The 25156-nt window shown below is 42.7% G+C and overlaps 1 protein-coding gene across 1 annotated transcript in view; it reads right to left on the reverse strand.

Annotated features, from left to right (window-relative positions):
- Positions 1-25156, reverse strand: part of itsn1 (intersectin 1 (SH3 domain protein)) — an 88307-nt gene that overhangs the window by 12593 nt on the left and 50558 nt on the right. Inside the window, 16 exon segments of the mRNA XM_034135860.1 lie at positions 972-1078; positions 1164-1285; positions 9030-9224; positions 10051-10174; positions 11739-11860; positions 12286-12331; positions 12441-12613; positions 13199-13284; positions 13675-13823; positions 14234-14320; positions 14481-14655; positions 15254-15498; positions 16274-16288; positions 17528-17685; positions 24562-24820; positions 24822-24873. Of these exon segments, the coding sequence (XP_033991751.1) occupies positions 972-1078; positions 1164-1285; positions 9030-9224; positions 10051-10174; positions 11739-11860; positions 12286-12331; positions 12441-12613; positions 13199-13284; positions 13675-13823; positions 14234-14320; positions 14481-14655; positions 15254-15498; positions 16274-16288; positions 17528-17685; positions 24562-24820; positions 24822-24873 (2115 nt within the window).

A 25156-nucleotide genomic window follows, 5' to 3' on the forward strand; every position in this document is an offset into this window, starting at 1 on the left:
GAGGCGTTCTGGGGCAGCATAGACAGGTCTTTTCTGTGTTAGAGTTTTACTCGCTACAGGGTGTACTTTGAGGGGTTGTGACTCTGCAGACCGTTTACATGCAGAAAGACCTTCATAACACACAAGGGGACGGGTAATAACCAGAAAAGCATGACATGGGAGCTTTAAGACATTAAAAGGTTAATTTATCAAATGAATGTGCCGGTTAATTAAAAATAACTTTTGAAATATTTGAAAATAAATAAATAAATAAAATCTGTATTAAATAATTATAACAATTATAATTATTATAAAATTAATTCTCTTTACTTGAGCAGCTTGATGTAGCACATGTGTGTGATACAGGTATGTGTGTGTGTGATACAGGTGTGTGTGTGCGATACAGGTGTGTGTGTGTGTGTCACAGGTGTGTGTGTGCGATACAGGTGTGTGTGTGTGTGTGTGTCACAGGTGTGTGTGTGATACAGGTGTGTGTGTGTGTGTGTGATACAGGTGTGTGTGTGTGTGTGTCACAGGTGTGTGTGTGTGTGCGTCACAGGTGTGTGTTTCTCTTTACTTGAGCAGCTTGATGTTGCACATGTGTGTGTGATACAGGTATGTGTGTGTGTGTGTGTGATACAGGTATGTGTGTGTGTGTCAGGTGTGTGTGTGTGCGTGTGTGTGTGTGTGATACAGGTGTGTGTGTGTGTGTGATACAGGTGTGTGTGTGTGTGTTACAGGTGTGTGTGTGATACAGGTGTGTGTGTGTGTGTGTGATACAGGTGTGTGTGTGCGATACAGGTGTGTGTGTGTGATACAGGTGTGTGTGTGTGTGATACAGGTGTGTGTGTGTGTCACAGGTGTGTGATACAGGTGTGTGTTTCTCTTTACTTGAGCAGCTTGATGTTGCACATGTGTGTGATACAGGTATGTGTGTGTGTGTGTGTGTGTGTGTGTGTGTGTGTGTGATACAGGTGTGTGTTTCTCTTTACTTGAGCAGCTTGATGTTGCACATGATGAGCTCCTTCCAGTTGACGAAGATCATCCCGACCTCCTTCTCAGTCAGCAGCTCGCACTCCAGCAGAGGTTTGTGGAAGATCTTAAATAAAACACAAACGTTTCACCAAAACTAAATCATGTAGACGTGTGGGTAAATATATCATATTATATGTATCATACGTTACCTCTGTGACGAGCTGCAGGTCGTTGGCGTAGTTCTCCTCGGTGACGATGAGCTCGTGGATGTATCCCTGCCTCTTCCTCTCAATCGGGCTCAGCATGTCCAGCAGGTGGAGGTCAGCGCACCCTGAAACACACACACACACACACACACACATTACAAACATACACACACACCGCTGTCAATCACACATCCTGACACAGGGACAGGATGTGTGATTAAAATAAATACTCAAAATAATACAATACTTGAGTAATTCTACTTCAACAGATGCAAAATACATACCTGAGATCTGCAGATGTTTGAGAGTCGTCTGTGTTTTATAAAGCGAATTATGGAGATCTGTGATTGTGTGAGTATTTCTGTCCAAATTAAGTGTGTAGTGGTGTTTAAAGAGGAATGTGGATTTATGACAGTGGATCTTTTAACAGTTACCACACAAGAAAGATATCTAATCGATAATAATTATAATAGATATTTGCATGAAACCTGGTCAATAAATGTGTTATCTGAGAAGGTATTACTTTACTATTACTTCTTTGAGCGAAAATTGTTTTAACTTGACTGTTAAAAAGTTCAAAATATGGATTACTAGCATCATCAGAGCTGAACAAAACACAACAAACTAAGATGCTATTTTAGTTTAATTACGTTATTGTTAATTTGCTTTTTTTTTTAATAAACCATATAGCAAGCTGATTTATAAAATTGCATAATTACATTTAAATGTTCAGCCTTTTTTAGTTGTTTCAAAATATAGTTATATATTGATTATAATAGCAATATATAGACATTGTTATACTTATATCATGTGAACAATATACACGTTATAATATTGTTTTAAATTATCTAAGTTTGTTTCACATAAAAAATTGGTGTAATTAAATTTCCAAAAAGGAGATTAACAACTTTAATTTTGAATTTGACTAACACCATTATTTGGATTTTTTCCGCTAGCTATTGCATTAAGTTAATCAATTATTATGGTCGTGGAGTGACAATTGTTATATTGTGACAGCTATCTATGTTTTATCCACAAATATAACATAAATAAAGCTTTTTTTAACATTACGTGTGTGTGTGTGTGTGTGTGTGTGTGTGTGAGTAACGAGGCCAGTGGACTGCAGTCTGTCTCAGAGCATTTAATCATCAGGACCAATCAGATTTCACCGCTTCATCAAAATCTCCACCAATAAAAAAACCTCTGGACATTTTTGCTATCAACGGCGCTACGCTAACATCATTCTGTACATTTTCATTCAATCATCCGTTCACTCATTCATCCACTCGTTGAGTTTCTGTGTCCATCTCACCATTTTGTGTCCATAAAATGTCTCATTCATGCGTCATATTCACTCTCTCACTCACTCACTGACACCAAGTGCATTCTGGGTACATTTGGCTGTTAATCCATTCATCAGAGTTGCTATTTATAATCCATATCAACAATTACCATTCATTAGAGTAACTATACAGGAGATGTAATCATTTTTTTTAAACACCAAACTCGACCAGAGCCAGGGCACAAAGTGGGTAAAAATGGTAAAAAATCCAGAATGTTCTGCTTCCACCTGCGTGATTTAAAATTATTTAAAATGTAATGCTTATAGGGAGAAATCATGTCTGCAGGTGGGAGAGTTAGCATGTAGCGTTTGTATGAATATCGATGGAGCTGACGTGCATTCGGCTCTGGTCCAGGTGGGTTTTTGTTTTAAACTAAAATACTGTTCGACTGTAAGGAGACGTCTCGACCATCGGCGTTAAAATAATCCTTTTAAACCAGAAGCTAATGACAGATACTAAGATTTATACAACAGTGTATCAGGGCCATTGTGAGATAAATAGTTTTTACAAGAAATGCAGCATTTACTCAAATAAATGCGGATATTATCTGTGTCTAAATTCATGGATATTTTCTGAAACAAAACCCCGTAATTTGAGAAACGTTCAAATTGTCTGCTATTTAAGTCGTACATTTACAAGAAGAATACTCATCAGCCCAGAATAACTATCTGATGCAGCCATTTTAAAATGAAGGGTCGTGTTGATAAATAGTCGTTGTTTTTCTATTAAATGTGTGAGTTTTTTCTTGTTATTTTACCACATTAATGTCAGAAATTCTGAGTTTCATCCACATCATTTAATAATATTTGTTTTAACCCACAATGGCACTAATACACATATCGTATATTTCTCTACATTTGGGACCCAAAACAAACCGGCAAGTGACCCAAAATGGGGCCTCCAGCCTCAGTTTTGTTTCCCAACCGATGGTCATTGACTCGTCCTCCAATCAGAGCCTTCCCTCTCCAATACTGACACGCTGAGGAGCCAATGGGATCCAAGCAGGTTAACAATAACATCTCTATTGCTTGGTATATTCAAGAACCGTTCCGGGTAAACAATAACATCACAATACTGTCATCTGGATAAACAAAAACAACAACAACAACAACAAACAATACAAATAGTAAATGATATGGCAATTTCTATAAAACTAGTCTGTTGCTATGGAAAAAATATATATCTATTATTTAAAAGTGAGGCAATGCTGTCTGTCACATGTCTGTCACTCAACACACACCTGTTGAAATCACTGATGCATGACGATATATTTGGCTGACGTGTAGTGGGGATAAATGTCTTAAATGTTCAATTTGAGGCACAGGAAACTGCACTAATGGAGCTAATGATGCCTCTGTAAAGCAGTTTTCTTAGTGCGGGGGTTTAAAATGCAAAGGCGGGAAGCAAATCCTGTTTTTGTGTCTGCTAAGTTCTGATGGCAAGGAGCTAAAACATTTCCAAAAAGGTGCATCGCAGTGTTCAAGGAGGTACAACAAATATGACTAGTTTGTGAAATTGAGCCACAACGAAAAGCAGCGGAGCTCTTTAAAGGATATTTTGGGAAAGATGAGATGTGTGAGATGAGAAGATCAATACCAGTTCACCTTTATATGTTCAAGTAGGTGAGGTTGTAAAATACCCTTCAAACATCACCTATTTCATTTTTTTCTATGACATGTGCTAAGGTTAGACAGCTGTTCTTTGATATATGTTAAATATTTAAGTCATTACGTGAAAATAAACCAAGTCTGTGTGTTAAATACATTGCTAGAGCCAGCAGTCTATTAGCCTAGCTTAGCATGCAACAGAAGGCAGGGGAAAACAACTTTAAAATCCTCTAAAATACATATCTTTTTAAAAGCCTGGAGCGTAAAAGAAAAGTTTGAGCTGTTTTGAGCCCAGCCAACTGTTTATAAAGTCTTCCAGTTGTGTGCTAAGCTAATAACCGCCTATCTGAAGTGTGTGTACTTAACAGAAAGTCATGAGTGGTATTGATTTTCTCTCAAAAACAAAGCAAACGAGCTTACTGTCCCCCAAAATGTCTAAATATTGCTTTAACTGGAATGATTAAAAGATGTGAGAAACGGACACGAGCGAGTGATTTGAGTTGTTCCTTGAACATCGTTCCACCCCTGCATATTTAGTACTAACTAATCTGTGTGTGTGTGTGTGTGTGTGTGTGTGTGTGTGTGTGTGTTAACGTCCATCATGGTCTGCTAAACCCCTAACAGTGTGACAGCACCTTATCGTCATAGCAACAGACAAAATAAAAACAACAGAACATGAAACGGATCGGGTAAAATTAATACACATTTAAAGAATGTTAAAACTACAACGGATAAAAATATAATGACCATTTGAGTGTGAGTCTGTCTGAGTGTGTGTGTGTGTGTGTGTGTGTGTGTGTGTGCGTGTGTGTGTGTGTAAACTGTTCACACTGTTTCAGGTTCATGTGCATTTCTTTAAACTCTCAAACTGTACCATGTTGCATTTTGTGTGTGCGTGTCATTTGGTTAGCTAGTGCTCATTTAGCTCTAAGCTACGAGCTAAGTCCCATTCCAGGTGCTCACTCCCTTCTATGCCTCCTTGCCTCCTTTCCTAGCAGGTAAAGAGAGGACAGGGAAACTAAAATACTTTTTACGTGATAAGCCAATCAAGGGAGCGGCATTCTGGGTAGAAACTCAGCACTCAGCTGCTTTAGGACGCGTCTCAATACAGCCTCATCTCGTTTCCTCTCTATCACATGATCTCCTTTTTGAGTAGGGGAAGAAGAAGGAAAGAGGAGGCAAGAGTCTTTGGTTTTGAGGAGAGGAAAGGTAAAGAGAGGAGACTTTAAAAAGGACAGAACACCGCAAAAACAAGAAGTATATATATTTGAATCTGTAGTGCAAGCTAAATAGTTTTGGTGCGAGTTGCATAGTTTTGATAATTATCCGTCGTAAAGATGTCTCCTTTCTCTCTAAAATAATGGCACTCCAAGCACCAAAAAAACCACATTTAAAGCCATATTATTTTACAGAAATCATGACCCGGTTACTCCAGATAATCCACAGGTTTCATAAAGGAACTACTTTCTTTCCACCGTATCACTCCGCAGCAGGAAACGTCATTGTAGAGAGGCTCGTGGAAGAAAATAGTCCCAATGTTGGCATCTTTCACAACACATCTGTGGGTCATGATTTCTAAGAAAAGACATCTCTTTTGCCGAATTTATGAACTTACCCGACTGTCCTATACTTTTCTGTTACCCACTTTGTTCTCTTATCAACTTTACTGATGAGTATTTGTCAGAAATCTCACTGTATATTTAGCAGAAGCACCAGTTGTCAACCCTACAATATCGTTGCAATAACCATATGGGGGTATTTGATAAGAAACACTCCATATTTATCAGCCAAATGCTATCTAATTGGACGATATCACCAAAACTCTGCACCCCACACCAAAACAATACACATAAACACATTAAATAGCACTACAGGTGAGAGGAGGAAACGTATATTTTGAGGTGAACTGTCCCTTTATGATTGAGACTTGTCCTCCAGCAGATAGTGGGTCTTTCTGTGAAGCTGTGGGAAGGGAGGGGTTAGTGAGGGGGGGGGGGTAACTGACAGTGAAAGAAGCTGCTGAACCAATGGGAGCGAGTTAGAATTAAAAAAAAAATAGAGTTTTAAAATAAAGCAGGACGAATGAGCTGATTCTAATGACAGAATCTCCCGTAAAGCCACAAAATGACCCACTATCCACTGAACCACGCTCTGATAGTTTCATGTTAATGTGTGTGTGTGTGAGAGTGTGTGTGTCCAGTTAAAACAGTCCAATCAGGGAGGAAGGAGCTCAATAGTCTCATTAGATCAAACAGTTTGGCCGAGTCCAGTCAGAGCCATGCATAGACAGTTTTTTGTTTTTTTAACGTTACAGTCTGTCTGTTTGGCCACTATTGGTGGAGAGTCGCCATTTCCAGGGTCATGTGACCTCTTGCTGCTGTCCCATTGGTTGAGTGGCCTAGTGGGGCGTGGCCTAGTGGGTCTCTTTGAGGGCTTTGAGGAGAGGGGGGTTCTGGGTAATGATATGATCCTAGAGAGAGGACGACAACAACAACATCAACAAAAACAACTAAACAAAACAACAACAATAACAACAACAACCAATCGGGTGCTAGGTGGGTGGAGCATGCAGCAAGACAGAGTCTGGAGGTGTGCGCTGAGCTAGCATAGAAATAGAAGATCTAGAGCGACCAGTGAGACAGCTTCTATGTGCCGAACGTTATTGTTATTATTTACTCAATCATTTGTGATGGGCAGATTGTAAACACCACAACAATGAGGTGGTATAAAAATGTTTGTTTAACTCTAAATTGAATTATTTATTATAGATTTTTTTCCAGTAATAAACTCAACTTACTAAAGGAACCAAATTAAAAAATGTTTAAAAAAAATAGGTTTCCCTCATTATTCAGTGGATTTGTTTTTCTTTTTAAACAATAATTGACATGTTTTAACCTAATTGTAAATAAATCCAAATAAGATGTTCTATATTTGATTTTCTTTTGTTTATTCCCTGTAAAATGTCAACGTTAGATTCAGAAACACTGAATTTTCATAGGAATAAAACCTCCCTTCACTGGCTTTCTAAAAAAGGTTAACCTTTAGATCTTCCACTAGTCAAAGCCCTGGGTTGCGGTCGAATAGTCCAAAAATCAGCTACTATGGTCTATCCCTATGGTCTATCCCTATGGTCTATCCCTATGGTCTATCCCTATGGTCTATCCCTATGGTCTATCCCTATGGTCTATCCCTATGGTCTATCCCTATAGTCTATCCCTATGGTCTATCCCTATGGTCTATCCCTATAGTCTATCCCTATGGTCTATCCCTATGGTCTATCCCTATGGTCTATCCCTATAGTCTATCCCTATGGTCTATCCCTATGGTCTATCCCTATGGTCTATCCCTATAGTCTATCCCTATGGTCTATCCCTATGGTCTATCCCTATCTATCCCTATAGTCTATCCCTATGGTCTATCCCTATGGTCTATCCCTATGGTCTATCCCTATGGTCTATCCCTATGGTCTATCCCTATGGTCTATCCCTATGGTCTATCCCTATGGTCTATCCTATGGTCTATCCCTATGGTCTATCCCTATGGTCTATCCCTATGGTCTATCCCTATGGTCTATCCCTATAGTCTATCCCTATGGTCTATCCCTATCTATCCCTATGGTCTATCCCTATCTATCCCTATGGTCTATCCCTATGGTCTATCCCTATGGTCTATCCCTATCTATCCCTATGGTCTATCCCTATCTATCCCTATAGTCTATCCCTATGGTCTATCCCTATCTATCCCTATAGTCTATCCCTATCGTCTATCCCTATGGTCTAACCCTATCGTCTATTCCTTGACCTCTGTGTGAAACGTCACGGGGTTAAGGGATAGTGGATAGCAGAAATCAAAAGGATTTAGGAGAAGAGACTGCGGTGCTTTGAGAATCCGACTGCACTTTCACTATCCGACGTGTTTATGATGCGATCACCATTAAAACATCTTTTAAAAGTTGAACAACCCCCACACATCTCAGTAAAGACTGTGAAATGTTGACCATTTGATCATTTCAGTAAAAACTAACGTTCATATTTCTCTTTTTGATTATAATACTGATGAACGTTCAAAACAAAGCACTTTGGCAACTTACCACATATGTTTTAAAATGCTTAATAAGCACTGTAACTTTCATGATATCATTTCTCGGTCATTTGAACGGCCGACTGTTGTGTGACGGTAAATGCCGCGGCCGCAAGGCATTGTGGGGCAGCATTTTCTCCTCTCCTTTCGGTTAGGGAGGTCCAGTGGTTCCTAAGCTAAAGGAGGTTATAAAGGAAGTTTCAAAGCTCCTTTCCTTTCATCTAGAGAATTCGAACGGCTCTTATCATGGCTGCCACTGAGGGACTTCCGGGTCATTTCACTCCGTTAGGAAGGTTCCTAAGCTAAACTGACAATTCGACCGCAACCCAAGTGTCTGTCTCTCCGCTCTAGAAACTCTAGCTCTACGGTGGATCGTGCTGAAGGGAAACATGCAGGGAGGAGAGGAAACACTTTAACACTGATGCAAATACACACACACACACACATGCAAATACACACACACACACATGCACAAACACACACAAACACCGCCCAGAGGTGTTGCATCACTGGGAGGTTTTTATCAAAGAGACCCAAAGGAGTGTCAAGGTCAAAGGTCAAACCAATCTGGGGTCAAACACTGAGAGAGGGACAGCATCTCCACACCTGGCTCTGGGATGTGTGTGTGTGTGTGAGGGAAAGAGTGAGTGTGTGTGTGTGTGTGTGTGTGTGTGTGTGTGTGTGTGTGTGTGTGTGTGAGAGAGAGAAAATGAGTGTGCGATTGTGTACGAGTGTTACTTTGTATTCCCATTGAATGTTAGTATACTCTGTGTGTGTGTGTGTGTGTGTGTGTGTGTGTGTGTGTGTGTGTGTGTGTGTGTGTGTTTCTGTCTACTCACACTGCGTGCTGGGGTCGGTATCCGTGGTGAGTTTGACGTAGTTGCTAGGAAACAGCCCCTCCCTCCCGTTGAGCTCCCCTTTCCACCAATCACAGTCGTCCTTGTTGAGCACGGTGATCACCTGACTCTTCAGGAAGGCCAGCTCGTCGTCGTTCTGCGCCACGTAGTCGTACATCCCGATCACCTGACACACAGCTGCACGCACACACACACACACACACACACACACACACAAGTCAGACTTAAAGGTCCCCTATTATACTGTTTTTAGGCATATAGCATAGGTCTCAGATATATGAAAATATATAAAAAAACATGTCTATGAAGTGTTTTGCTCAAAATACCAAACAGATCACCCTCTATTCCAGCTCTGTTAGAGAAACGCTGATTCTGGGTCTGTAGCTTTAAAAAAAAAAGTGGAGGCGGAGCTAATGCCTGCTCAGAATTCTACCAGCAGATACTCAGCTAAGTTCTGCCGTGACTAAACGCCATATCATGTTCCAAACCACATCAAGGATTCTTTCTGAAACAGTATGGAGCTCAAAGGCTTTCTCTCTTGCCGGTTATACCACAAGGTGAGTTCCTTTTTATTTCCTGCTTCTTCACACACATGCTCTCCAGTACAGGTTAGCTCTGAGTGTTAGCGATGCTAATGTAAACACCGACCATATTACGTCCAAAACAGTCGGGCATTGTTTCTGATAGCAACGTTTCTGATAGGGCCGTGGGTCCACATTTCAGATATTATGTCATATCAGACGCAAATCTGGATCAGCTCCGTTGTAGCCCCGTTTTTAGAGATTTGGGTACGGAGGAAAAGAGAGAGGGTTTTATTTTCTGACGCTGCGTGAGTTCCCTGACACACCGGGGACACATCTTTATGTATGAAAGACATCAAAAAGTGCATTTTGCATGATAGGAGACCTTACTATGGGATGTGCTGCTGTCCCCACACAGTAAAAGCTATAAAACTCTTATTTTTATGATAGGTATTTATTTGCGAGTGTACCTGTGTGCGTACCTGTGCTGGCCGGAGTCAGTTTGGGGGGGGTGGGCTCTGTGGGCGTCGTCTTGCTGGTGCTGGGACTCAGCAGCTTCACGTAATTGGCCGGAAACCAACCAATCTGCCGCTTCTTCCCCCGGGCCTAAACCAATCAGAGCACAACATGTTATTAAGCAAAAATCGCAACCAAATCTAAAGTCCTCAAATTATGTAAAAAGCCTCAAAATAGAGACGTAGACCTAGTTGTAATTGAGACATATAATAGGAGGTAATTGTTGATTTATTTGTTTATTCCACACATGGCGGTTATTTTAAAACAAAACATGTGCACTTATATTTTTTTTATAGCGCATGGCGGAAAGGAGCAGGGAGAAGAACATCTTATTTTACCTGCCCCTTCTTAAATAATAATAATAAAAGCAATATTCTTTCAGTCCCAGTTGCTTACAAATACTGAAATATAAAACCAGAACACAATCAAAAGTCTAATCAAATAGATTCTGGTATTGAACATATATTCAATTCATAACAACAATTAAATTAGAGACTTATTGAATGTATTTAGTATAATGAAACTAGATTATTATACGTTTCAGTGACATGGTAGACGATTAAAAGCCTCATCATAGAGGGCCACAGTGACGCGTCCTAAAACCCGGAAGTAAACTCCTTCCGGTTCCTTCGACAAAAACGCAATGCAATTTCAAATAGCTGGAAATAAGGTCTGTGGTTGAGACACATTTAAGAGACGGATCACGTCTTGTTCAGCCGGATAATCTCCACATGTCTACCCTACTTTTATCATTTTCTAATCATAAATCTAGTCGGTCGCCAGAAGCAAAATGCTAACGTTATGCTATAAAGCAACTACAGCCGGGTCGCTGCTTCAACGTCACGCCAACTTAAGATCCATATTCAAACACACAGATTCTAAATTGCACAAGTTGAAGCGTTTGTTTGAACAGTTTGCAGGAGGCAGGTACTTGCTTTCAAGCAGAACACGGGGAAAAACAAACTTAGAGGCGTGTTTACGTGTTCGCCGTAATGACGTACAACGGCCTGGACAACTTCTGTAGTCCTATTCAGCCACTTGGTAACAACCATCGTTTCTCAGACACGTAAACTCTTCAGAAATCACCAGTGCTGATGTATTTAATGTTGTCGAACAAAACGTGATCCGTCTCTTCAATGTGTCTCAACCACAGACCTTATTTCCAGATAATTTCCAAAATCCTATGGAGAGATCTCATTGGCTCTGAGACGAGGGAACAGGAAGTGGTGAAATCCTAACTTACTTCCGGGTTTTAGGACGCGTCACTGTGGCACTCTATAATAAACGAAATATAACCATTGTGCTGTGATCGAGGAATTCGCTGGAACCATCTTCACAGTAAAATGACTCAAAACCAACACACGATACCCCGAGCAATTTCAGTCGCATAGAATTCCTAGACGTTATTGAGACATATAATAGGAGGTATATATATTCAGGTATTGTAATTGTATTAAATACATATAATTAAATAAGAGAACATTGAATGTCCTCAAGAAAGTATTTAGTATATTTAAACTAGATTATTATACGTTTCAGTGACATGGCACACGATTAAACGCCTCATGGAGTTGCCCTAGATTTCTCCTTTTGCAATGTCAACACAATGAACATTTCCTATATGAGAGTTATATGAGAGTTGGTGCTTGTGTACCTGCAGCTCACCCTCCCACCAGCCCCCCGGGTTCTTCTTCCTGATGAGGATCAGCTGACCCGGAGCTAACGTCAGCTGCTCTGCTCCTGTGGCGCTGTAGGGGGCGATCACCTGAGCGATCTCTGATGGAGACACAGAGGAAGAGAGGGAAGAAAATACATAATAATGTCAGTGAACCTACTTGTACTAAGTCATAATTTTGATAAAAAGTCAGAATTTTGATATTTTTTGAAAAAAGTCAGAATTTTTTGATTTTGAGAAAAAGTCAGAATTTGAGAAAAAGTCAGAATTTTGAGAAAAAGTCAGGATTTTGAGAAAAAGTCAGGATTTTGAGAAAAAGTCAGGATTTTGATCAGACAGATTTTTAAATCAGACAGGGTTCAGTCTCTGATCCCTTTCTTTTGAAAATGCAAAAATGGAAAGGTAACTAAAACTCAAATAGACTTTATCTAGAAAGTTGGTATAGTCTGCGAACAGGGGAGAGGAAGTGAAGAGTAGTCTGCAGGAGCTTCAATAAAGCAACATTATACATTGATTGAAAGCTCACCCGGTTTCTTTCCCAGGCTTCCCGTCTTCCCTCCTGGTCCCAAAGGCTGGAAACAGAAGTTTAAATCTCATTTATTACAAACATTTCTCTTGTTGTGTAAACAAAGACACATTCACGGTCCTGATACTTCCTCATTTGCTCTGAGTCGCTCTCACCTCTAACGCCGAGTCTCGCGGTTTCACATAGTTCGACGGAAAGACTCCGATCTTCCCCCCGACCAATCCCGTCCACCAATCACCTTCTTTCCTGGTCACCATGACGACTTCTCCCTGTTGAAAGCTCAGGTCTCCCTGTTCGCTGCTCTCGTACGTGTACATGGCCACATATTCTGCACACAAGCACGGAGACACAGGGAGGCAATACGATTATTCATCAGGCTTTTAGAGAAATATGCATTTACATGTGTGTGTGTGTGTGTGTGTGTGTGTGTGTGTGTGTGTGTGTGTGTATGCATGTGAGAGAGAGAGTGCGTGTTTGTGTGTGTGAGAGTGTGAGCGTGTGTGTGGGTGAAAGAGAGTGTGAGTGTGTGTGTGAGAGTGTGGTGGTCTGTGTGTGTGAGAGTGTGTGTGTCTGTATGTGTGCATGTATGAGAGAGAGCATGTGTGTGTGTGTGTGTGTGTGTGTGTGTGTGTGTCTGTGTGTGTGTGTATGTGAGAGAGTGCTTGTGTGTGTGTATATATGTGTGCATGTGTGTGTGTGTGTGTGTGTGGGTGTGGTGTGTGTGTGTGTGTGTGTGTGTGTGTGTGTGTGTGTGTATGTGAGAGAGAGAGAGAGAGAGGAGAGAGAGAGAGAGAGTGAGAGAGTGAGTGAGTGAGTGAGTGAGTGAGTGAGTGAGTGAGTGAGTGAGTGAGTGAGTGAGTGAGTGAGTGAGTGAGTGAGTGAGTGAGTGAGTGAGTGAGTGAGTGTGTTTTACCTTCTCCACCACCAGACTCGGAGGGTTTTGTTGGCGAAGGGGAGGGGCGCTTCCCATTGGGGGGGCTTTCCGATACTCCAGACTCACTAAGAAAGACAAGGAAGAAACAAAATATGATATGAAAGATAAAGGATTTTATTTTGATATCTGAACATTTTAATAAATAGGCAAAAAAAGTCAGTTGTTTTAGATTTTGAGAAAAAGTCTGATTTTTTTGAAAAAAAAGTCAGATTTTTTAGATTTTTTTAAAGAAAGTCAGAATTCAGAGATTTTTCAAAAAAAAAAAGTCAGATTTTTGAGATTTGAGAAAGTCAGAATAGAATTTTGAGAAAAAGTCAGAATTTTGAGAGAACGTCAGCTCAGTACCAAATGCTCTGTATGTGATGACTACTTCCATTCTTGAGAGGATAATAAATACATGGATCCTGAGATTGAAGCTCAAGTGATATTTTTCTAACAACAACATTGTAACCCACCTTGGGTTTTTGCTGCGAGCGACGGTACTCGGGGGGGGCGTCATGGTGGGGGAGATGAGCTTGACGTAACTTTTGGGGAACCAGCCTCTCTGTCCGGTCTGCAGTTCACCTAACCACCACATGTCCTGCTGCTCCAACACCGTGATGACCTGCGTTAAAGAATACCAGGGAAACAATGAGATATATACGGTACAAAATCATTACAATCTAACAGAAATACACAAATATTCAATAGAAAAATATATGGTAACAGTTAATAGGCGTGATTTTAACCAAATGTGTTGCAAATGTACCCACATTTCTAGAAAAATAAAAGGCAAATCCTTATTAACATCCATTATATCCATTGTTTTGTATGTTTTTCTAGTGGATACAACAAATAAAGCACTAGTTATGAGTTTTTCTATCAATTTCAACCAATTTCAAGTGTTTGCGATATTTCAAGATACGTTTATACTCAAGTAAAAGCACACAACTATAAGGTTGAATGAAAACACACCTTATTAATGAAGATAATGTAATATATAGTGTGTTTAATATGAGGGAATGGCTCCTCTACCTCATTTTTGTTGAAGTTAAGGTGGTTGTCCTTCTTCGCCCTCCAGGGATACAAAGCCTGAGCCTGAAGACCCTCCACCTTCTCCCCCTGACAAACAGAGAAAGGCAATAATTAGTACAGATTTTAATCTACAAACACAGCAGCAACTAGTCAATCAAACAAAGAAAATATTAACAGTGAAAAAGCTGATTTATTATATATTTTAAACACATTTTGGACCCAGTTTAAGAGACTATAATGTTCCTACCTGGCCCAGCACAGGAGAAGGGGAGGAGCCTGTTGTCAAGGTAGCGGGTGTGAAGGCGGAGCGTTGCCGTAGCTGCGCCGACGGAACACTGAGGGAAGGATTCTGATTGGTCGTAGAGGTGGGCCATGCGTCCCAGCCCTCGCTTTCTGATTGGCTGGCTGAGTTAGAGGGCCAACTGGAGATAAAACACACCAAGGAAACATTTATATTAAAAAGAGCACAGAGGCAGATTAAAGTGAGGCTACACTCATATACAAAGTTTAATTGTATTTGTAGAATTAGATGACAGTAGTGGCTATGTAGGATTATGAATTTTTAAAGTGTCAAAGTCAAAATGTATTGGATAAAGGTTTTTGTTTGATTAAAATATTGTTTAATACATATGTTTTGCCACTTAGCCTTTCAAAAACAACTTTATCATGTTATAAATGGTTATTTCGAGGCTGTTGATAAGTGTTTAATTAAGTTTGATTATTGTTTTTTACGGTAAGGACGTCGTAAAATAATCTGAGTAAATCAGATTTATATAGCCCCTTTTCTAGGTATTCAAAGATGCTTGATATAAAAACAGTATAATAATTATACATGTGATTTATATAGTGTGCTTTGTGCTCAAAGCGCTTAAATATGGTAACTTAAACTCAGAGATTCATGGGAAAACCTGAAAAAAACCCACTTTGAACGTCAAATAAGGAAAGACAATTGGTGTAGTTCTTATGATATTCTGACTAAAACCCTGGTTCTGATGGTTTGCCACCAGCTCGTTGACTCACGTGGTGTTGAAGTCAGCCCAGTTACTATTGGCTGAGGGCGCGGAAGAGGAGGCGTGTCCCGGGGCAGGGGGAGGCGTGCTCATTGGCTGCTGGGCTGAAGTGGGAGGGGCCGAGGCGGTTGCTCGCAAGCTGATTGGTGCTTCACTGTCCGGTATCCGTTCAGCGTAATTGGCGGGAAACCAACCAGTGCGGCCCCTGAGCTCTCCTCCCAGCCAACCAGGTTCACCCGTCTGGGATTCATCCACCTATCAGAGCAGAGGGGCGGGGTTAGATGAAGTGGACGCATGCTGACACACAGGGATTTTTATTAATGGAGATGTGTGTGTGTGTGTGTGTGGGTGTCAAGATACATTCACAATAACAATGGACACAACAACAGCAGAGGTAAAACTACAGAAAGCACAATTACAGAAATTAATTAAATTATCAAGTGAGAGAAATTAACTTGACATTGTTTCTATCATAACAACCATAACAACTTATAATGACTAATCTGCCTAACTCAGTAATGCCACTCATATCAATCATCTAATTATAAGTTAGAAGTTAAAAATCCCTTTTAAATATCTATTTTTATTTCCATTTCTTTAAGATCTTTTTGTAAAACTTTAGTAAAAGCAGATGAACTTCCAATGTGTTTTGAATTAAAAAATCAGGCTGTCTAATCTCATTTATGTTGAAGTGTATATGCTGGTAATACAAAATATAGTTATTGTATTTTTATGCTAAGGTAAGCTAACTCAAAGTAGCGTTTCCTTCCACTAAACATTGAATAACTTTTTAATCACAGCATATCATCATTCTTCTCATTAACTGTGAAAACAAATCAAGCTTAACAACATTTACACGTCAGATTAGAATGATTTCGTACAAAAACGACAAAACCATTCATCCACTGGCAAATGAATGAACGTGGAGATGACGTGAGATGAGCCAATGACAGCGAGAGTTCAAGTGAAAGCTGGCTTGTGATTGGTGGAGGCACAACACTGGGCGGGGTCAACAACAACAACAACTTACCCACTCCCCCTTCACCTTCAGTTAGCACAGCAGAAGAGAGAAGAAACAGTTAATACACACACACACACACACACACACACACACACACACACACACACACACACACACACACACACACACACACACACACACACACACACACACACACACACACACACACACACACACACACACACACACACACACACACACACACACACACACACACACACACACACACACACACACACACACACACACACACACACACACACACACACACACACACACACACAAAGTCCTTGTTTTTGAGCCTTTTGAGTCCCACATTTTAAACGTCATTGGTCTTGAGGGAATATCTTTGTATTTCATTGTTACTTAGCTATTAAAACCTTAACCTAAGAAGTTTCTTATGAATCTAATCTTTACGTTAAGAGTCCTAACGCCCTATTGTTAATTTTTTTTCTTATTATAACCCTGTTACAAAGACACACTTACAGATGCACTCATTGTATTTCTGGCTGCAATCATGACTCCCTGCAGATTTACATTAGCCTACGCTCGATTGCTGATACATCCTCAAATTGACTATAATAATGTAATACTGGAATATATTTAAAGCTAAATAGTGCTCAAATATATTGATATTTAACACCCGATATTTATATCCAACAAGATCAGAACGAGGTGGTTTGTATTCTGATATCAGTGTATCTTCGTCAATCAGATTAATCAATTTGCATGTATGTAGGTGTGAGACCTAATTCATTAAGTAGAGTATATTCTGTAAGCCTTCACTTATTAATAATAAATAATCTTATGTTGTATGCGTGTATTGATCAGTTAGTTAGTCTTATTTGTGGAACTTAACAAAATAAAAACGACCCCATACGTTACTTCTCCTTTTCATCAAACCAAAAATATGTTTTGTTTCCTTATTCTTGTTCGAGCTGCTACAGACACAACACAGCCGTTCACTGACGTAAAAAACACATTTCTCATGTTATAAATTGTTATTTTGTTAACAAAATAACAGAAAATAAAAATACCAAATTAACGAGTGAAAAAATGTGATTAAATTCCCTAACGGTGTTTTTGCTAAATCCTGCACCATCTTCTTCCTCCTGTAAACAAAAAAAATTTTGTTTCCTTTTCCTTGTTCGAGCTGCTTCAGACACGACAGACTTCCTCCTGTGTTCCTGTGTTTTTGTACCAACGTTAGACGACCTAAGGATGCAAGTGTATGGTCGTTAAGTTTGTGTTGATTCTCCGTACCATGATGACGTCTCCCGGGGCGATGCTGATCTCATCGTGGCTGCGAGCATCAAACGGATACAGAGCTCTGTAGTAAACCACCTTCACCGACGTCTGCTGGTCGAAGCTGCTGACCGGGGTCTTCTGCTCGAACAGATTGGGCACCGGACCCTTCTCCACTGTGAAGAAACAGATAGGATTAAAATATAATTAACACAGAGTAAGCGTTAATGCCTGCTGCTCGTCAAACTCTAACAACACACTTTATACTAGAATAGAATAGGGAGGGATGAACCCCTCTGTAATGGTCACACAAGCAGAGCACACAGCACACAGTGAAATGTGTTCTCTGCATTTAACCCATCCTAGAACCAGGAGTCTAGTACTAGGAGTCTAGCACCAGGAGTCTAGCACCAGGAGTCTAGCACCAGGAGTCTAGCACTAGGAGTCTAGCACCAGGAGTCTATAGCAGCAGGAGTCTAGCACCAGGAGTCTAGCCACTAGGAGTCTAGCACTAGGAGTCTAGCACCAGGAGTCTAGCACCAGGAGTCTAGTACTAGGAGTCTAAGCACCAGGAGTCTAGCACCAGGAGTCTAAGCACCAGGAGTCTAGCACCAGGAGTCTAGTACTAGGAGTTTAGCACTAGGAGTCGAGCACCAGGAGTCGAGCACCAGGCGTCTAGCACCAGGAGTCTAGTACTAGGAGTCTAGCACCAGGAGTCTAGCACAGGAGTCGAGCACCAGGAGTCTAGTACTAGGAGTCTAAGTACTAGGAGTCTAGCACAGGAGTCTAGCACCAGGAGTCTAGTACTAGGCGTCTAGCACCAGGAGTCTTAGCACCAGGAGTCTAGTACTAGGAGTCTAGAACCAGGAGTCTAGCACCAGGAGTCTAGCAATAGGAGTCTAGTACTAGGAGTCTAGCACCAGGAGTCTAGCACCAGGAGTCTAGCACTAGGAGTCTAGTACTAGGAGTCTAGCACCAGGAGTCTAGCACCAGGAGTATAGCACCAGGAGTCTAGCACCAGGAGTCTAGTACTAGGAGTCTAGCACTAGGAGTCGAGCACCAGGAGTCTAGCACCAGGAGTCTAGAACCAGGAGTCTAGTACTAGGGGTCTAGCACCAGGAGTCTAGCAGCAGGAGTCTAGCACCAGGAGTCTAGCACTAGGAGTCTAGTACTAGGAGTCTAGCACCAGGAGTCTAGCACCAGGAGTCTAGCACTAGGAGTCTAGTACTAGGAGTCTAGCACCAGGAGTCTAGCACCAGGAGTCTAGCACCAGGAGTCTAGCACAGGATTCTAGTACTAGGAGTCTAGCACTAGGAGTCGAGCACCAGGAGTCGAGCACCAGGAGTCTAGCACCAGGAGTCTAGTACTAGGAGTCTAGCACCAGGAGTCTAGCACCAGGAGTCGAGCACCAGGAGTCTAGCACTAGGAGTCTAGTACTAGGAGTCTAGCACCAGGAGTCTAGCACCAGGAGTCTAGCACCAGGAGTCTAGCACCAGGAGTCTAGCACTAGGAGTCTAGTACTAGGAGTCTAGCACCAGGAGTCTAGCACCAGGAGTCTAGCACTAGGAGTCTAGTACTAGGAGTCTAGCACCAGGAGTCTAGCACCAGGAGTCTAGCACCAGGAGTCTAGCACCAGGAGTCTAGTTACTAGGAGTCTAGGACTAGGAGTCTAGCACCAGGAGTCTAGCACCAGGAGTCTAGCACCAGGAGTCTAGCACCAGGAGTCTAGTACTAGGAGTCTAGCACCAGGAGGTCTGGCACCAGGAGTCTAGTACTAGGAGTTCTAGCACCAGGAGTCTAGCACCAGGAGTCTAGTACAAGGAGTCTAGCACCAGGAGTCTAGCACCAGGAGTCTAGCACTAGGAGTCTAGCACCAGGAGTCTAGCACCAGGAGTCTAGTACTAGGAGTCTAGCACCAGGAGTCTAGCACTAGGAGTCTAGCACCAGGGAGGTCTAGTAGCAGGAGTCTAGTACAAGGAGTCTAGCACCAGGAGTCTAGCACCAGGAGTCTAGCACCAGGAGTCTAGCACCAGGAGTCTAGTACTAGGAGTCTAGCACCAGGAGTCGAGCACCAGGAGTCTAGCACCAGGAGTCTCGCACCAGGAGTCTAGCACCAGGAGTCGAGCACCAGGAGTCGAGCACCAGGAGTCTAGCACTAGGAGTCTAGCACCAGGAGTCTAGTACTAGGAGTCTAGTACTAGGAGTCTAGCACCAGGAGTCTAGTACTAGGAGTCTAGCACCAGGAGTCTAGCACCAGGAGTCTAGCACCAGGAGTCGAGCACCAGGAGTCTAGCACCAGGAGTCGAGCACCAGGAGTCTAGCACCAGGAGTCTAGTACTAGGAGTCTAGCACCAGGAGTCTAGCACCAGGAGTCGAGCACCAGGAGTCTAGCACCAGGGAGTCGAGCACCAGGAGTCTAGCACCAGGAGTCTAGTACTAGGAGTCTAGCACCAGGAGTCTAGCACCAGGAGTCGAGCACCAGGAGTCTAGCACCAGGAGTCTAGTACTAGGAGTCTAGCACCAGGAGTCTAGTACTAGGAGTCTAGCACCAGGAGTCTAGCACCAGGAGTCGAGCACCAGGAGTCTAGTACTAGGAGTCTAGTACTAGGAGTCTAGCACCAGGAGTCTAGTACTAGGAGTCTAGCACCAGGAGTCTAGCACCAGGAGTCTAGTACTAGGAGTCTAGCACCAGGAGTCTAGTACTAGGAGTCTAGCACCAGGAGTCTAGCACCAGGAGTCTAGTACTAGGAGTCTAGCACCAGGAGTCTAGCACCAGGAGTTCTAGCACTAGGAGTCTAGCACCAGGAGTCTAGTACTAGGAGTCTAGCACCAGGAGTCTAGCACCAGGAGTCTAGCACCAGGAGTCTAGTACTAGGAGTCTAGCACCAGGAGTCTAGCACCAGGAGTCTAGCACCAGGAGTCTAGCACCAGGAGTCTAGTACTAGGAGTCTAGCACCAGGAGTCTAGCACCAGGAGTCTAGTACTAGGAGTCTAGCACCAGGAGTCTAGCACCAGGAATCTAGCACCAGGAGTCTAGTACTAGGAGTCTAGCACCAGGAGTCTAGCACCAGGAGTCTAGTACTAGGAGTCTAGCACCAGGAGTGGAGTGCACCAGCTGGGCGTAAGCTGGTTGTAACTCTACGTCCGACGTAGAACCGAAGGTTAAGACCAAACTAAAGTTATGACTAGTGCACCACTTAGACTTAAGCCCTGTGTGCGTTGCGCCCGGGCGTAACTTTTACGCCTAGTATGGAGCAGGCGTAAATCAGAAAGACAGACTAGTATCCATAGTAACGTAAAACAGGCAAGAAGGATATTAATGATGGCAGGGCGTCTTGTTTACAGGTTTAACAATGAAAGGGCATTAAGAAGAGAAAGAGTCGTCCGTGATCGAACAAACCCACTGGACATCTATTCAGACAGTGAACTGATAGAGAGGTTTCGTTTCGGCAGACAAGCCCTTTTTGATTTAATCGAGGAGATCTCCCCTCAACTCCAGCACGGATCAGACCGAAACGCTGCGCTCTCCCCAACCTTGCAGGTACTGATAGCGCTCAGATTCTACGCGAACGGGGCCTTTCAAAATACTGTGGGAGACATGATTAATGTTCATCGCACAACTGCATGTCGGGCTATAAGACAAGTTTCATTGGCCCTCCAGCGCCGCCTTAGGAACTATATTCACCTACCCACACAAGAAGAATCAGCGAAATGCAGGCAAGATTTTTTGTTAAAATCCGGTATACCTGGTATTGTCGGATGCATCGACGGTACTCATGTTCGCATTCAGGCCCCCTCTAAACATGAGTATTTGTATGTTAACAGAAAGGGTTACCATTCTATAAATGTTCAAATTGTGTGCAACTCGGACATGGGCATTGTCGACCTCGTTGCAAGATGGCCTGGGTCGACCCATGATGCTCGCATCCTGAGAGAGCGCCCTTCAACGGGAATTTGAGGCAGGGAGAGTGAATGGTCTTCTTCTCGGAGACAGTGGATACCCTCTGAAGCGCTGGCTAATGACACCTGTCATCGCAGAGAGAACTGCACAAGAGCGCCGCTATAACGAGAAGCATACACAAACGAGGAACATTGTAGAGCGCTGCATTGGAGTGCTCAAACGTAGGTTAGTAAGTCATTTTTATAATATATAAAAGGCCAGCCTTTTAATGTAGATATAGGCTAAATTGTTTTTTGCTTTTTTGTGTAGGTTTCACTGCCTCCACAGTGAAATGAGAATGCACCCTGAGCGCGTCTGCGTGATCATTGCTGCCACTGCGGTGCTGCACATCATCTGTGTGAAAAAGAGAATCCCCCTTCCGATGCAAGGAGACTTGGTACTGGAGGCGGATGAGAACCCTGTGGCTCCTGCTGGCATCCGTGAAGATATCGGTGGACGACTTACCCGCAATCATATAATAAACAACCTATAGACCTATCATATAATAAACAACCTATAGACTTATATATTTGTAATATGAACGCTGTTTTTTTGCAATTGCATTTCAATAAGCTCCCATTGTGACCACATATTTTCATTAGGTCTATTTTATTCAAAGAACACACACAAGAACATTAAATAACAACATTTTGGAGAACTGTTAACATGAAATTGAGATAAAAAAACAAGTACAACAGATATGATTACAGAATGGTGAACACATTGTCTTCTTCAGTGATTATTTGATTATTAAGAATTATAATTTGGAGTCTCAATTGTACGGTCTCCAGCTCCACACGAACGATTTCTTTCTCCGTCAGTTCCCGCTGTAGCTCTGACAAATCCCTCTTTCTCTTTCGGGGTGTGGCCATTTGGGATTCCTCTTGAGTCATCGCTGACGCTGTGAGTGTGGGAATTCCCTCTTCTCTGCGGTCCAAAATTATATAGACGTGTGTTGCTTGGCAACAATTACTGTTTCGCGTGTATTCACGTGGACGCGCAGCTACGACCGAGACTAGTCAGGTTTGGTGCACTCGGTGTAAATTCTAATCACTAAGTCGGACGTAGCTAAGCCCGACGTTAGAGTTAAGACCTACTTTTTTACACCCAGCTGGTGCACTCCACTCCAGGAGTCTAGCACCAGGAGTCTAGTACAAGGAGTCTAGCACCAGGAGTCTAGCACCAGGAGTCTAGCACCAGGAGACTAGCACCAGGAGTCTAGAACCAGGAGTCTAGCACCAGGAGTCTAGCACCAGGAGTCTAGCACCAGGAGTCTAGCACTAGGAGTCTAGCACCAGGAGTCTAGTACTAGGAGTCTAGTACTAGGAGTCTAGCACCAGGAGTCTAGCACCAGGAGTCTAGCACCAGGAGTCTAGCACCAGGAGTCTAGCACTAGGAGTCTAGCACCTGGAGTCTAGCACCAGGAGTCTAGCACTAGGAGTCTAGCACCAGGAGTCTAGTACTAGGAGTCGAGCACCAGGAGTCTAGCACCAGGAGTCTAGCACCAGGAGTCTAGTACTAGGAGTCTAGTACTAGGAGTCTAGCACCAGGAGTCTAGCACCAGGAGTCTAGCACTAGGAGTCTAGTACTAGGAGTCTAGCACCAGGAGTCTAGCACTAGGAGTCTAGCACTAGGAGTCTAGTACTAGGAGTCTAGCACCAGGAGTCTAGCACTAGGAGTCTAGCACTAGGAGTCTAGTACTAGGAGTCTAGCACCAGGAGTCTAGTACTAGGAGTCTAGCACCAGGAGTCTAGCACTAGGAGTCTTGCACCAGGAGTCTAGTACTAGGAGTCTAGTACTAGGAGTCTAGCACCAGGAGTCTAGCACCAGGAGTCTAGCACTAGGAGTCTAGCACTAGGAGTCTAGCACTAGGAGTCTAGCACCAGGAGTCTAGTACTAGGAGTCTAGCACCAGGAGTCTAGCACCAGGAGTCTAGCACCAGGAGTCTAGCACTAGGAGTCTAGTACTAGGAGTCTAGCACCAGGAGTCTAGCACTAGGAGTCTAGCACCAGGAGTCTAGCACCAGGAGTCTAGCACCAGGAGTCTAGCACTAGGAGTCTAGTACTAGGAGTCTAGCACCAGGAGTCTAGCACCAGGAGTCTAGCACCAGGAGCAGTGGGCAGCTATTGTACAGCGCCCGGGGAGCAATGGGAGTGAGGGGGGAAGGGGGTTGTCCGGTGCCTTGCTCAAGGGCACCACGGCAGGGCAGGAGGTGAACTGGGACCTCTCCAAGTAGCAGTCCCACACTCCATATTTAGGTCTGTTCGGGGACTTGAACCGGCGACCCTACGGCTCACAGTCCAAGCCCCTACTGACTGAGCCACTGCCGGACAAGAGGTAGGTGTAACTAAATCAATTAATTCAAGTACATTTTTCTCATACTTGTTCTTGAGTATAACATTTATTTTAAGTTACATTGAGAATTCAGGACTTTTACTTTACGTAATGGAGTATTTATAGACTCTAGGCTGTCTTTTTATTTGAAACCAAAACAAGCGTGACATAATGCTTCGTGTTCTTGAGGAGTCTGTATGTTTTTTAGCAACTAAATTCAGAAACGTATTGAATATATTTTGAGGAAAGTGTGCTGGAATTAGATTCTTACTGTAAGGTTTAGAAGATTTTGCACACATACCGATCATCTAAAACCCAGAAGAGTTGTACTTCCGATCCGATTCTTGCCTCTAAATGTGTCCTACAGGTTTTTAATTATTGCCTAAACTCTGCGGGAACTTTGGAATTAAGTAAGGATGTAGATACAATCCTTTGGTTCCTTATACAACTGTCAAACCCTCTACTTGTGCTAGGGTTAATGCATGAAGTGTAAAAGCACTAATGATCTCAAGTCAGCCTGAAGCATCCTTTGTGCTCCAGTCCATCCTCTCAGTAAACACAGAGCTGAATGCAGATCAGATGCACGCTGACGTTATGTTCAATGTTTGTTGTTCATGTCTTGATATGTGTCTGTTGATGTTACACATGGAGCTGCTGTGATGCAAGGAGCATTTCAGACTTGATCTGACCATTAAAGTGTTATCGTATCGTATTTATTGCACACACTGTAACAGCACTTGTTATATATTTAATGCACACATTATATGTAGTAGCCCACCTGCTGGCCCCCATGGATCCCCCGGCTGGCTGCTGAACAGTTTGCTCAGCTTCTCCTGCATCTCCATCTTCCCTCTCCCCTCGTCCTCCTTCTCCTCTGAAGACCCTGCTGCTCCCTTCTGATCCTCTTCCTCCTCCTCCTCCTCCTCTTCCTCCTCCGCCTCCATCATGCCCCTCCTCTTCCTCTCCTCCTCCTCCAGAGTGACTCTGTTGAGCCAGGCGTGGGGTGCAGAGACGGAGGGGGGGGGTGGGATTATTGGACGCAGAACTTCCTGCTTCTTCCCTCCAGGACATGCCCTCCTCTGCTGACAACCTGGTGAGAAAAGAGACAGGAATGTGAACTGATTTATCAAACAAACTCTTATTTTCATGCCATGGATAACATGTTGAGGTAGAATACAAGAGATTACACTGTTCGTACTAATGTGATAACTTGGAAAAGGGACAACATTTGTGATTTCTAAGCAGATTGCAATAATAATCACTTTAAAATGCTGCTGAAGGTTAATCCAATGTCTCTGTGTCACTTTGAAATGATTATTAATAATCCATCATCATAGTTATGATCAATACGCCTAGTTTTCAGTTTCCAGAGA

The sequence above is a fragment of the Trematomus bernacchii genome, unplaced genomic scaffold (assembly GCF_902827165.1).
Source record: "Trematomus bernacchii unplaced genomic scaffold, fTreBer1.1, whole genome shotgun sequence".
NCBI lineage: Eukaryota > Metazoa > Chordata > Actinopteri > Perciformes > Nototheniidae > Trematomus > Trematomus bernacchii.